General features: G+C 55.2%; 2 protein-coding genes across 8 annotated transcripts in view; one reads left to right on the top strand and one right to left on the bottom strand.

The window, feature by feature from the left end:
* Positions 1–11024, top strand: part of DNMT3A (DNA methyltransferase 3 alpha) — a 32748-nt gene extending 21724 nt beyond the window's left edge. For all 7 annotated transcript variants that reach the window (XM_025148788.3, XM_046938955.1, XM_040697224.2 and 4 more), the window contains 17 exons: positions 504–716; positions 813–971; positions 1052–1159; positions 1392–1548; positions 1630–1779; positions 2058–2102; positions 2363–2442; positions 2532–2644; positions 2834–3017; positions 3104–3188; positions 3932–4077; positions 4183–4273; positions 4637–4785; positions 4874–4959; positions 5294–5363; positions 5490–5608; positions 6051–11024. In XM_025148788.3, the coding sequence (XP_025004556.1) occupies positions 504–716; positions 813–971; positions 1052–1159; positions 1392–1548; positions 1630–1779; positions 2058–2102; positions 2363–2442; positions 2532–2644; positions 2834–3017; positions 3104–3188; positions 3932–4077; positions 4183–4273; positions 4637–4785; positions 4874–4959; positions 5294–5363; positions 5490–5608; positions 6051–6192 (2097 nt within the window). In that variant the 3' untranslated portion in view covers positions 6193–11024. The remainder of the gene's footprint in view (positions 1–503; positions 717–812; positions 972–1051; positions 1160–1391; positions 1549–1629; positions 1780–2057; positions 2103–2362; positions 2443–2531; positions 2645–2833; positions 3018–3103; positions 3189–3931; positions 4078–4182; positions 4274–4636; positions 4786–4873; positions 4960–5293; positions 5364–5489; positions 5609–6050) is intronic.
* On the bottom strand, positions 7556–10759 carry LOC124417862. Its single transcript, XM_046939429.1, has one exon. The coding sequence runs from the start codon at positions 8252–8254 to the stop codon at positions 7556–7558; it is 699 nt and encodes a 232-aa protein (XP_046795385.1). The 5' UTR covers positions 8255–10759.
* Positions 11025–14601: the final 3577 nt, after the last annotated feature.

Genomic DNA, 14601 nt, shown 5'->3' with positions numbered 1-14601 from the left:
GGGGCTGCAGTGGAATGGGATATGATGTGATGCAATGAGATGAGGATGGGATGGGATGAGGACGTAGTGGGATACGGATGCAGTGGGATGGGATGAGGACGTAGTGGGATACGGATGCAGTGGGATGGGATGAGGACGTAGTGGGACATGGATGCAGTGGGATGGGATGAGGACGTAGTGGGACATGGATGCAGTGGGATGGGATGAGGACGTAGTGGGATACAGATGCAGTGGGATGGGATGAGGACGTAGTGGGATACAGATGCAGTGGGATGGGATGAGGACGTAGTGGGACATGGATGCAGTGGGATGGGATGAGGACGTAGTGGGACATGGATGCAGTGGGATGGGATGAGGACGTAGTGGGACATGGATGCAGTGGGATGGGATGAGGACGTAGTGGGACATGGATGCAGTGGGATGGGATGAGGACGTAGTGGGACATGGATGCAGTGGGATGCGATGAGGCTTCCTGGACTGCTTTGACACCTCTCTTCCACCAGGCGGAGAAGAAGGCAAAAGTGATCGCCGTGATGAACGTGGTGGAGGAGACGCCGCGGGCCGAGCCGCAGAAGGAGGAGGAGGCCAGCCCCCCTGCCTCACAGCAGCCCACCGACCCTGCCTCGCCCAACGTGGCCACCACGCCTGAGCCTGTGGTGGCCGACGCCGTCGACAAGAACACATCCAAGTCAGCCGACGACGAGCCTGAGTACGAGGTGAGCGCATCCCACGCCACGAGCACTGTGCGGGACCAGGGCTGACTCGAGGGCAGCCCTAAAGCTGTCCCTCCCTCGTCTCCTCCATATCCTCAGGACGGTCGGGGCTTCGGCATCGGCGAGCTGGTGTGGGGCAAGCTGCGTGGCTTCTCCTGGTGGCCGGGGCGCATCGTGTCCTGGTGGATGACGGGACGCAGCCGGGCAGCCGAGGGCACCCGCTGGGTGATGTGGTTCGGGGACGGCAAGTTCTCAGTGGTGAGTGGCACCCCTGCTCCGTGCACACCAACCTTGGTGTGTCCCTGTTTGGGTGATGGCCACCACGTCCCCTCCCGCAGGTCTGCGTGGAGAAGCTCCTGCCCCTCAGCTCCTTCTCCAGCGCCTTCCACCAGGCCACCTACAACAAGCAGCCCATGTACCGCAAAGCCATCTACGAGGTGCTGCAGGTGAGCACTGGTGGCACTGGGAGGGGGACATCGGGGACATGGCACTGCTGAGGGCATGGCACTCGGTGCACGTGTGGCTGGGGAGAGTTGGGGGCCAGCATCTACGGGATGGCAGCAGGAGGGGACTTGAGGACATGGCATTGAGTCAGTGAACGTGTCTCTGGGGGTTGGCATCTACGGGGTGGCAGCAGGAAGGGACACAGGTGACACAGCGCCGGGTGCTCCCATGCAGGTGGCAAGCAGCAGAGCAGGGAAGATCTTCCCGGCGTGCCCCGAGAACGACGAGACTGACACCTCCAAGGTGGTGGAGATCCAGAACAAGCAGATGATCGAGTGGGCGCTGGGCGGCTTCCAGCCCTCCGGCCCCAAGGGCCTGGAGCCCCCCGAGGGTGAGCGGTGGGACAGGCATGGGGACGAGGGGTCCATCTCCATCCACACCGCCTGCTCACAGCCCCCCCATTGCCTCACAGAGGAGCGCAACCCCTACAAAGAAGTTTACACAGAGATGTGGGTCGAGCCAGAAGCCGCTGCCTACGCGCCACCCCCACCCGCCAAAAAACCCCGGAAAAGCACAACAGAGAAACCCAAGGTCAAGGAGATCATCGATGAGCGCACCCGAGGTACTCACACGTCCCCCCTGGGGCTGCAATGGGCTGCGCTGTGGGGCTGCCCCATGTCTGTGGGGCTGACCGTGGTGGGGTGCCCACAATGGAGAGCGTCCATAATGGAGAACCCCTGGTGAAGTGCCCGAAGTGGGGTGCTCATAGTGGGATGTCCATGATGGAGTGCCCATAATGGGGTCCCTTCACCCTGGGGACCCCTCAAGCAGGGCTGGGGGCACAGAGGGGTTCCTCCCTCACCCCCAACCCCCAACCCTGAGCACCTCTCCCCCCCACAGAGCGACTGGTCTACGAGGTGCGGCAGAAATGCAGAAACATCGAAGGTGAGCACTGCACACAGCCTCCAACACCTCCTGACAGCAGTGGGGCTGGGAGGGCCCTGAACAGCCTCCAACCCATGGTCAGGGGGGATCTTTGGGGCACCACTCACCCCTCCCCAGAGCTGCCATCTCCGGGTCCTTGGGGTTCTCCAGAGTGGGCATGGCTGAACCTTGGCGAGAAGTGGGGTGGTCCCATTGGGTTCTGGGGGTGCTGGGGTGGGGGGCTTTGGTTTACTGCCCCCCTTCCCTGTGTGCCACCCCAGATATCTGCATCTCCTGTGGGAGCCTCAACGTCACCCTGGAGCACCCTTTGTTTATCGGGGGAATGTGCCAAAACTGCAAGGTACGTGCAGAGAGGTGGAGGTCTCACAGCCCCACACAGGGCTATGGGGTGGGGGGTCCACACTGACTCTGTGCCCCCCCCATCCCCAGAACTGCTTTCTGGAGTGCGCGTACCAATACGATGACGACGGATACCAGTCCTACTGCACCATCTGCTGTGGTGGGCGCGAGGTGCTCATGTGCGGCAACAACAACTGCTGCAGGTGGGGGGAGCAGCCGGGGGGTGCTTCTGTGGGGCTGGAGGGGCTCCACAAAGTGTGGGGGCTTGCAGTGGGAAGGGGCTGTCCAATAGGGATGAAATGGAGGAGATGATGGCACACGGGGACAGTCACCAACACAGTGTGCGTGGGTGGCAATGGGACCGCCAACCTGACGCATGCTCCCCACCCCAGGTGTTTCTGTGTGGAGTGCGTGGACCTGTTGGTGGGGCCGGGGGCTGCACAGGCAGCCATCAAGGAGGACCCCTGGAACTGTTACATGTGCGGCCATAAGGGTGTCTATGGGCTCCTGCGGCGGCGCGAAGATTGGCCATCGCGCCTCCAGATGTTCTTCGCCAACAACCACGACCAGGAGTTTGTGAGTGCCCCCCATCACCCTACAGACTCCCCCATCCTGTGGCCCTGCTGCCCCAGCCTCATGTTCCCGTGCCCCATTGTTTGTAGGATCCGCCGAAGGTGTACCCGCCTGTCCCTGCTGAAAAGAGGAAGCCCATCCGTGTGCTGTCGCTGTTTGATGGCATCGCCACCGGTGGGTCTATGGGGCTGGGGGCAGCTGGATGGTGGCGTCCACCCCGTGGGAGAATGGGATGGAGGGGGGAGTTGGCATGGGACAGGGTGGGGAAGTGGTTTGGGATGGAACATAATGGAAAAACATGGGATGGGACATAATGGGGTGGGGTAGGATGGGACATAGTGCCATGGGTTGGAATGGGACTGAATGAAGCAGAATGGGATGGGGAAGTGACATGGGATGGGATGTGATGGGATGAGATACGATGAGACATGAGAGGTCAGAATGAGATGGGTCTGGATGGGGTGGCGTGGTACATAATGGGATGAGGTTATCCCGTCCCGTTATGTTCAAAGTGGGATCGGACGGGACAGGATGAAACTGGATGTAATGTTATGGAATGGGACATAATGGAACATGGTGGGATGGGATGGGACATTATGGCTTGGACTAGGACATAATGAGATGAAATGGGACACAGTGGAAGGGAATGCAATGTGATGAGTTGGGTTGGGTCTGGATGGAACATAATGGGATGGGACATGATGGGATGGGGAGGGGATGGAACTGGATGGGACATAATGTGACAGAATAGGGTGGGACAGGATGGGACATATTGGCATGAAATGGGATAGAACAAGGGATGGGGCAGAATGGATTGGGATGGGAAGGTGGGAAGGGATGGGGCGGGACACATGGGACAGGGAGGTGAGTTGAGACCCCTATCCTGCTGCTTGCCAACCCGGCCCCACTGCCCACAGGCCTGCTGGTGCTGAAAGACCTGGGCATCCAGGTGGACCGCTACATCGCCTCCGAGGTGTGCGAGGACTCTATCACTGTGGGCATGGTGAGGCACCAGGGCAAGATCATGTATGTTGGCGACGTCCGAAATGTCACCCAGAAACACGTACGTCCCCTCCAACACAGTACAGACCCCAGGTCCATGCCCCCATCCCACTGTTCCATGGCACTGTGGAGCATCCCACAGCTCACCACATATTTCCTCCCCCAGATACAGGAGTGGGGCCCCTTCGACCTGGTCATCGGGGGCAGCCCCTGCAACGACCTCTCTATAGTGAACCCAGCCAGGAAGGGGCTGTACGGTAAGGCCACGTCCTCTCCGCATCCCCTCGCCATGTCTCCTCACTGCATCACCATCACTACATCCCCTTGCAACGTCTCCTCACCTCATTATGTCCCCTCGCTGTGTCCCTTGCTACATGCCCTTACTGTGCCCTCTCATCATGTCCCTTCACCACGTCCCCATCACCATATCCTCTCTGCATCCCCTCACCATGCCTGCTCCATGTCCCCATCACCTTGTCCCCTTGCCGTGTCCCCTCCACATTTCTTTTCCATTTCCCTGTTAGTGTGTCTCCATCAGTGTCCCCCTTGCAGCATCCCCCTGTCACATGCCCCTGTCACTCCCCCTGACCCCTCTGCTGATGCCACTTTCTCCTGCCCAGAGGGCACTGGGCGCCTCTTCTTTGAGTTCTACCGCCTCCTGCATGAAGCACGGCCCAAGGAGGGTGACGACCGACCCTTCTTCTGGCTCTTTGAGAACGTGGTGGCCATGGGGGTGAGCGACAAAAGGGACATCTCACGCTTCCTCGAGGTCAGTGCCTCCCCATGTCCCCATGCTATGGGGCACCCTGGGCCCTGCAGAGCCCCTGGTGACCCCTGGCCTCTCTGTGCTCTGCCAGTCCAACCCCGTCATGATTGATGCCAAAGAGGTGTCTGCGGCACACCGGGCACGGTACTTCTGGGGTAACCTTCCCGGTATGAACAGGTTGGTGAGAGCCCCCCAACCCCTTGTGTGTGTGTGTGTGTGTGTGTGTGTGTGTTTGGGGCTGCCCGCAGGGTTTGGGTCCAGTGCTGGTGCCAACGTGGCTCTGCAGCCCCCTGGAGTCTCCAAAATCCCCATGTGCAATGGGCACTGATGCTCCTCGCGTGGCTGCAGCTGTCCTCCACAAAGCTGTCCTGGGGGGTCATCACATGGGGACCCAAGAAACTCATCCTGAGGTGACACCACATGGGGACCCAACAAACTCTTCCGGGAAGCCACCGTGTGGGAACGTGGAGACATACTACTGCCACTCCATTCCAACTTCTGTCCTTCCCAGGCCGCTGGCGTCCACGGTCAATGACAAGCTGGAACTCCAGGAGTGCCTGGAGCACGGCAGGATAGCCAAGGTCAGCCCATGGGGGTCATGGGGGCTCTGTCACATCCCCTGGGGTTTTGGTGCTCGGCTGTGCCCTTGGGGACGGCACTGCCCTTGGGTGCCACAGCCGGTGACAATGAGCCTGTGCCTCTTGCAGTTCAGCAAAGTGAGAACCATCACCACTCGCTCCAACTCCATCAAGCAGGGCAAAGACCAGCACTTCCCCGTCTTCATGAACGAGAAGGAAGACATCCTGTGGTGCACGGAGATGGAGAGGTACTGTGGGTGGGGGGCGGTGGGAGGCAGCTCTGCACTGCTGAGCCTCTGGGCCACTGTTCTGCACACTGAGCCTCCGTGGTGCAGTTCCACATACCGAACATCCACAGCATGTACCAAACCTTCATGGCGCAGCTCCATGTGCCAAGCTGAGCCTCTGTGGCACAGTGTTGCGTGGTGTGCCGTGCCATGCCTCCGTGGCGCAGATCTGCACGCTGTGGCTCTGCAACACAGCTCCGTGTCCTGAGTGCCTCCACGGCACAAGCCAAACCTCTGTGGCACAGTTCTGCATGGTGATGCTCCACGTGCCATATCTCCACAGCACAGCTCTGCATGCCAGGGCTCCATGGCACAGCTCCATACGCCGTACCTCCGTGGCACGTGGGACTTCCACCTCTGCCCTGCTGTCACCCAGCTGACCCTGTGTCCCCCTGTCCCACAGGGTGTTTGGCTTCCCGGTGCACTACACGGACGTGTCCAACATGAGCCGCCTGGCCCGGCAGAGACTGCTCGGCAGATCCTGGAGCGTGCCGGTGATCCGCCACCTCTTTGCGCCCCTCAAGGAGTACTTCGCCTGCGTTTAGGAGAGCCGGACGGGGACTGTGCCACGGAGCGCGTCGGAACCGAACCATCCATGCCAAGAGAAGAGAAAACGCGGAGCGAGAGAAGAGCCAGCACCCAGCAGAGAGACGGGAGCACGGCGCGGCGGCCGCCGGCACGCGCCTCCCCGAGCGCAGGGCTCGGGGCCTCCCCATCCCCAACGATCAGCTTTCAGCCTATTTAAAACCAGGAGAAAAAAAAAATTAAAAAAAAAATAAGAAATAAATCACACCAGGACAAAAAAAAAAAAAAAGAAAGAAAACAAAAGGAAAAATCAAAAAACCCACAAAACAGAAGGAAAAAAAAAAACAAAAGGAAAAAATAAAATACGGATAAAACGCAACATGGGAAATCAAAACACGGAAATAAACAAAAGGAAAAAACAAAATACGAAAATAGAAAACAAAAGGAAAAAACGTAACATGGAAAAACACCAAATTATGGCAAAACAAAATGTGGAAAGAAAACAAAATACAGAAAAAAAAACAAAACGCGGAAAAACAGAAGATGGAAAAACAAAAGATGGAAATAAAATGTGGAAAAAAACTAAAGGGAAAATAACAAAATATGGAATAACAAAACAAAAGGAAAAAAAGAAATGAAAAATACAGAGAAACAAAACGTGGGGAAAAAGAAACCAATGTGGAAAAATCAAAACACATAAAAACAAAATGTGGGGAAAAAAAAAAAAACAAAGCAAAAGAAGAAAAAAAAACAAGCAAGGAAAAAAGAAAAAAGCAAACCGAAAAAGACAAAAAACAAAAGGAAAAAAAAAAACGAAAGGAAAAAAACACAAAACAAAAGAGGAAAAAAAAACAAACAAACAAACCAAGAAACAAAAAAATACGACCAACCAAAACGGTTTTTAATTTTTTTTCGGGGTAACCTTTTCCGTTTTCCGCTCTTTTCTGGCTGGGTTTTTCCGTTCGTTGGGTCCCTGCTGCTCGGAGCTGCGGCGCCCGCGCCTCCCTCCCTCCTTGCCAGCAGCACCGCGCGCGGTGACACGGAGCAGAAGCACCGGCGGGGACGCGGCGGACACGCGCACGCCACACTCACACCTTTTCTACAATATTTTGGGTGCCTACCACACGGGAAACCTTGAAGAAAGCAAATCCTAGAAGCCGCTGTTACCTCTTGTTTACAGTTTATATATATATGATAGATATGAGATATAGATATATATATATATAAAAGGTACTGTTACTACTGTACAACCCGACTTCATAATGGTGCTTTTAAACAGCGGGGGGAGTCGAGACATCAGCTTCCACGTTGCCTTACGCGCCGCGCCTTTCCGGAGCCGCGTGGAGGGGGCCGGCGGGGCCGGGGGGGAGCCCCCACCCCGACTCATGCAATAACCTTTTTCTGTCCCAAAAGGAAGCGGCGCCGTCCCGCCCGACGTACTGGTGCTGTTCTGCGTACGTGGCCCCGAGCGGGCGGAGGTTTCGGCGCGGAGGCGGTGCCGGAGCGGTGCTCGGACCCTGGTGCTAACGCTGGGTTGGGACGGGGCTGGAGCCCACCCCGTGCCGGTGTTTTTTTGGAGCGATGGGTTCCAGCGGTCCTTTTGGTGGGCACCACGGTGCGTCCATGGTGCACCCGTGGCAGCAGTAGCTGCAGGAGGGCGCAAGGCGGCCGGTGCTGTGCTGAGCGTGGGGATGCTGCGGTGGCGTGATGGTGGTGGTGACCGTCGTGGTCGTGGGTCATGGTCATGGTGATGGTCACGGTGACAGAGACAGTGGTGGTCATGGTCTTGGTGGCAGTCGTGGTCATGGTGACAGTGATGGTCATGATCATGGTTATGGTCACAGTGACTGTCAGGGTGATGGTCATGATCATGGTTATGGTCATAATGAGAGTCACGGTGGCAGAGACAATGACGATCGTGGTGATGGACATGATATTGGTGCTGATCATGGTCACCGTGACAGGGATAGTCATGGCCACGATCATGGTTATGGTCACAGTGACGGTCACGATGACAGAGACAGTGACATTGGTGGTGATGGTCATGGTCTTGGTGGCGGTCATGGTTATGGTGACGGTCATGGTGACTGATGGTCATAGTGACAGTAACAGTCACAGTGATGGTCATGCTGATGGTGGTGATCCTGATGCAGTGATGGTCATAGTGACAGTCATCATGTCAGTGACAGTCGAGGCGATGGTCACGGTAGTGGTCATGGTGATAACGACGATCATGGTGATGGTCATGGACTTGGCGATGGGTCATGGTTATGGTAACAGTGATGGTGACGGTGATAGTCGTGGTCATGGTCATCGTCATGATCGTGCTGATGGTCATGGTCATCGTGACGGTTGTGATGATGGTCACGGTGATGGTGACTGTGACGGTCATGATGATGGTGATGGTCGTGGTGACAGTCACGGTGGCAGTGACAGTGGCGAAGACGACAGCCTGGCGGCAGAGTTCCGGAGCCGGGTGCGTTCAGCGGTGCTGCGGTGCGGATGGTGCTCAGCGCTCGGGGTTCAGTTGCGGTGCGCGGGGGGAGCGCAGGGACTGGTGCTAAGGCACGGGGGGGCCCCGTTGCCGTCTCTTCCTGTAACTGTGAAAGGGGGGGTCCTGTGCGCAGGGCGGGGGCCAGGACACCCCCGGCCCCACCGTGCCACCACCGCCGCCGGCAGCTCGGTGCAGGGTGCTGGCTAATGCGCAGCGAGCCAGCCGGCGGCGTTGCGGGGTGCTTGGAGAGGTGCTCGGGGCAGGGGGTCCCCATGGTGCTAGGAGGGGGCCGCAGGGCTGGGGCAGCGCTGTGGGTCCTGTGTGGTGCTGGGTGCAGGGCCTGCATGGTGCGTGCTGCAGCATGGCTGCAAAGCCCTCATGGCCCTGCAGCACTAGGTGCAAGTCCTGCGACTCTGGGTGCAAACCCTGCGCCACTCTGCAATGCTGGGTGCAAATCCTGAAGCACCAAATGCAAATCCTGCATGGCCCTGTAAGCACTGTTTGTCCATCCCACATTGCACCAGATGCAAGCCATGCATGGCCCTGCAGCATAGGGTGCCAATTTTGCAGGGTCCTGCAGAACTGATTGCAAGTCCTGCACAGCCCTGCAGCACCAGATGCAAACCTGGCATAGCCCGGCAGCATAGGGTGCAAACTTTGCATGGTGCTGCAGCGCTGTTTGCAGGTTGTGTGTGGTCCTGCAACAGCAGGTGCAGAGCAATGCGTAGGCCTGCAGCATAGGCTCCAAACTTTGCACGGCGCTGCAGCACAGGTTGCAGGCCCTGCATGGCCCAGCAGCAGAGGGTGCACACTTTGCACAGCCCTGCGGCACTGCTTACAGGTCGCACACGGCGCTGCAACACCTGATGCAAGCTGTGCACGGCCCTGCAGCATAGGGTGCAAACTTTGCAGGTCCTGCACAGCCCTGCAGCACCAGAGCAAGCAATGCTCAGCCCTGCAGCACACATTGCAATGCAGCACAGGGAAGCAGCAGCTCCTCCGTTGCAGCACAACTGGAAGGCGCCCGCGGCAGCGGCCCCCACTATGGGGGATGCTTGGGGAAAGAGTTCCGTTTTTAACGTCCCCGACCCACAGCTTTTTTTAAGACAAACAGACACCTTTTGTTGCACAGCCCTAGATTTAAAAAAAAGAAAAATAAAGAAAAAATAAAGAAAAAAAATTTAAAAAAAATAAAAAAAATGAAACCTAAATTCCTTAAGATCCGCTGAGGGATAGGTGACAAACACGGTGCTAAAACGTTTTATTAAGAATATATATTGTTAACTTAAGTCTGCTGTCCGGACAATGACTGTTTGTTTCGTTTTCTCGTAGTGGAGTTTCAAAGAGCACTATAATTTTACTCTGATATATTATTATTAAAAAAGTAAAAGGCAAAAAAAAAAAATCATTAAAAAAAAAAAAAGATGGAAAAAAACAAAAACGGGAGAAATGAACGGGAGGAAAAAAAAACGAGAAAAAAAAATGAAAACAGAAAAAAGTAAAAGGAGAAGAAGAAAGGAAAAAAGATGAAAAAAAAAAAAGAAAAAATGCGGAAAAAAAAAGAAAAAAAAAAAGAAAAAAGGAAAAAAAAAGGCAAAAAAAAAAAAAAAAAGGCATTGTAACTTTGTACTTGAAGCCAGCCGCGCTCGCGTGTTTCCGCCCCGCGCCGTGGAAGCAGCCGCAGCGCCGCAGTGTGGGGAACGCCGTGTGCTCACCCCGAGGGATCGCCGCGTCGAGTTGGGACCGCTCCTCCGGCGGGCGCCGCCGCCCGCGCCACATTCCGCCCCGCGCCCGCGCCCTTCCTCCTCCTCCTCATCCTCCTCTCTCTCTCTCTTCCTCTCTCTCTCTCTCTCTCTCTCTCGGTTCGTTCCTTTTGTTTTCGCGTTGTTTTGGGGTTTTTTGTTTTGTTTTTTTTTTTTCCTTTTTTTTTCTTTTTTTTTTTTTTTTTCCTTTTTTGTTGTTCTGTTCTGTTTTGTTTTGGGTTTTTTTTTTCGGATTTTTTGGTTTATTTTTTAGGGTCGCTTCTCTATTTATTGCCGGGAGCTGTGTACATTTCACCGTACGGTTCGCCCGCGGCCGCTGCCCGGCGCTCTGTTGTATCTGTGTGAGTATTGCTCGTGACATTGCTGTTCTGAACTAATTAAGAGGTCAAATGCGTGCAGCAGGTGTAGGAAGTCTGTCCGTCCCGCTCCCATCCCATCCGCCTTTTTATTTTTTCTCTGGTGCCCGGAAGAATACCATAAAGACGAGCTCCTTTCTAATGTACTTGTGCTGGAGAACACTTGAATAAATGTACTGTTTTTGTGCAAAAAAAAAAAAAAAAAAGGAGAAAAAAAAGAGGAAAAAAAAAGAGAAAAATAGGTCTCCACGTGGTTCAGTGCGGCGTCAGTGGGATGGGGCACTTTGGGTGTGGGGTCCCATTGGTGATGGAGGACTTAATAGGAGGTGGGGTTTCAGTGGGTGATGGGATCGCGGTGGGTGATGGAGAGCTCAACGGGTAATGGGATCCGAACGGATGATGGGGTCCGAATGCGTAGTGGGGTCTCGGTGTGGGTGGTGGGATTCCAATGGGTGATGGCATCCCATCCCAATGGGTGATGGAGACCTCGGTGGATGTGGGTGGTGGGATCCCAATGGGTGATGAGGTCCCAACAGGTAGTGGTATTCCCATTGATGATGGGGTCCAAATGGGTGATGGGGGACCTCAATGATTGATGGAGACCTCAACGGGTGATGAGGTCCCAATGGGTGATTGCGTCCCAGTGGGTGATGGAGACCGCAGTGGGTGTGGGTGGTGGGATCCCAACGGGTGATGGGGTCCCAATGAGTAGTGGTGTTCCTGTTGGTGATGGGGTCCCAATGGGTGATGGGGGACCTCAATGAATGATGAAGATCTCAATGGGTAATGGGATCCCAATGGTGATAGGGTCCAAATGCGTAGTGGGATCTCATTGTGTGATGGGATCTCAGTGGGTGATGGAGATCTCAACGGGTAATGGGATCCGAATGGATGATGGGGTCCGAATGCGTAGTGGGGTCTCAGTGGGTGTGGGTGGTGGGATTCCAATGGGTGATGGCATCCCAGTGGGTGATGAAGACATCGGTGGATGTGGGTGGTTGGATCCCAATGGCTGACGGGATACCAAGGGGTGATGGGGGACTTCAATGGGTGATGAGGCCCCAATGGATGATTGGGTTCCAGTGGGTGATGGAGACCTCAGTGGGTGTGGGTGGTGAGATTCCAGTGGGTGATGGGGTCTCAGTGAGTAGTGGTGTTCCTGTTGGCGATGGGAGGACCTCAATGACTCATGAACATCTCAATGGTTGATGGGATCCCAATGAGTGATGGAGTCCCAGTACATAGTGGGATCTCAGTGGGTGATGGAGATCTCTACAGGTAATGCAATCCCAGTGGGTGATGGCATCCAATGCATGATGGAGACCTCAGTGGGTGTGGGTGGTGGAATCCCAATGGGTGATGGGGGAATTTCAATGACTGATGAAGATCTCAATGGTTGATGGGATCCCAATGGGTGATGGGGTCCCAACGCATAGTGGGATCTCAGTGGGTGATGGAGACCTCGGTGTGGGTTATGGGATTCCAATGGGTGATGGCATCCCATCCCAATGGGTGATGAAGACCTCAGTGGATGTGGGTGGTTGGATCCCAATGGCTGATGGGATACCAAGGGGTGATGGGGGACTTCAATGGCTGATGAGGCCCCAATGGGTGATTGGGTTCCAGTGGGTGATGGAGACCTCAGTTTGTGTGGGTGGAGAGATCCCAATGGGTGATGGGGTCCCAGTGAGTAGTGGTGTTCCTGTTGGTGATGGGGTCCCACTGTGTGATGGGGGGACCTCAATGAGTGATGAAGATCTCAATGGGTAATGGGATCCCAATGGGTGATGGGGTCCCAATACATAGTGGGATCCCAATGGGTGATGGGGTCCCAATACATAGTGGGATCTCAGAGGGTGATGGAGACCTCAGTGGGTGTGGGTGTTGGGATTCCAATGGGTGATGGGGTCCCAGTCGGTGATGGGGGACCTCAATGGATGATGGAGACGTCAATGGGTGATGGGGTCCCAATGGTGGGGCATCCCAATGGCATAGTAGGATCTCACTGGGTGATGGGAGCTCAGCGGATAATGGAATCCCAATGGGTGATGGGGTCCTAATGAGTAGTGGTGTTCCTGTTGGTGATGGGGTCCCAATGGGTGATGGGGAGACCTCAATGAGTGATGATGATCTCAATGGCTGATGGGATCCCAATGGCTGATGGGATCTCAGCGGGTGATGGAGATCTCTATGGGTAATGGGATCCCAATGGGTGATGGGGTCCCAGTGGGTGATGGAGATCTCTATGGGTAATGGGATCCCAATGGGTGATCGGGTCCAAATGCGTAGTGGGATCTCAATGCGTGATGGGATCTCAGTGGATGATGGAGATCTGAATGGGTAATGGGATCCCAGTGGGTGGTCAGGTCCCAGTGGGTGATGGAGACCTCAGTGAGTGTGGGTGGTGGGATCCAACGGGTGATGGGGTCCCAGTGAAGAGTAGTGTCCTTGTTGGTGATGTGGGACTTCAATGAGTGATGGAGACCTCAATGGGTGATGGGAGCTCAGTGCGTAGTCGGATCCCAATGGATGATGGGATCTCAGTGGGTGATGGAGATCTCAACAGGTAATGGGATCCCAATGGATGATGGCGTCCCAATGGGTGATGGAGACCTCAGTGGGTGTGGGTGGTGGGATTCCAATGGGTGATGAGGTCCCAGTGGGTAGTGGTATTCCCACTGATGATGGGGTCCAAATGGGTGATGGGGGACCTTAATGACTGATGAAGATCTCAATGGGTAATGGGATCCCAATGGGTGATAGGATCCCAATGCATAGGGGGATCTCAATGGGTGATGGGATCTCAGGGGGTGATGGAGATCTCAATGGGCAATACCATCCCAATGGATGTTGGTGTCCCAATGGGTGATAGAGACCTCAGTGGATGTGGATGGTGCAATCCCTGTGGGTGATGGGGTCCCAATAGGTAGTGGTACTCCCATTGGTGATGGGGTCCGAATGGCTGATGGGGGACCTCAATGAGTGATGGAGACCTCTGTGGGTGGTGAGGTCCCAATGGGTGACGGCATCCCAATGGGTGATGGAGACCTCAGTGGGTGTGGGTGGTGAGATCCCAGTGGGTGATGGGGTCCCAATAAGTTGTGGTGTTCCTGTTGGTGATGGGGTCCCAATGGGTGATGGGATCCCATTGCATAGTGGGATCCCAATGGGGTGGTGGGATCTCAGTGGGTAGTGGCACTCCCATTGGTGATGGGGTCTGAATTGGTGATGGGATCCTAGTCAGTGATGGAGACCTCAGTTGGTTCTGGGTTCTCAATGGGTGATGGGGTCATATTGAGTAGTGGTGTTCCTATTAATAATGGGGTCCCAATAGGTGACAGGACCCCAGTGGGTGGCTGGACCGCAATGAGTGGTGGATATCTCAGTGGGTGGTGGGGTCCTGCTGGATCCCCCAGTAGAGGATCTCATTGGCTAATGGAGTCCCAGTGGGTGATGAGATCCTAATGGATGGTGGGATCTCAGTAGGTGATGGGATCTCAGTGGGTGATGGGGTCCAGATGGGTGATGAGGTCCCAGTGGGTAGGGGGATCCCAATGGATGATGAGATCTCAGTGAGTGATGGGGATAACAGTGGGTGATGGGTTCTCAATGACTGATGGAGTCCCATTGGGTAGCAGCATTCCCACTGGTGATGAGGTCCCAATGGGTGATAGAGACCTCAATAGGTAATGGGATCCCAATGTCTGATGGGTCCCAATGGGTGACAGGATCCTAGTAAGTGTTGGAGGCCATAATGAGTGAGGGAGACCTCAGTGGATAATTGGTGATGGGGTCCTATTGGGTAGTATCGTTATC

The sequence above is a fragment of the Gallus gallus genome, chromosome 3 (genome assembly GCF_016699485.2).
Source record: "Gallus gallus isolate bGalGal1 chromosome 3, bGalGal1.mat.broiler.GRCg7b, whole genome shotgun sequence".
Taxonomy (NCBI): Eukaryota; Metazoa; Chordata; class Aves; order Galliformes; family Phasianidae; genus Gallus; species Gallus gallus.
The sequence above is the reverse complement of the archived record's forward strand: the minus strand, read 5'-3'. Positions and strand labels throughout refer to the sequence as shown.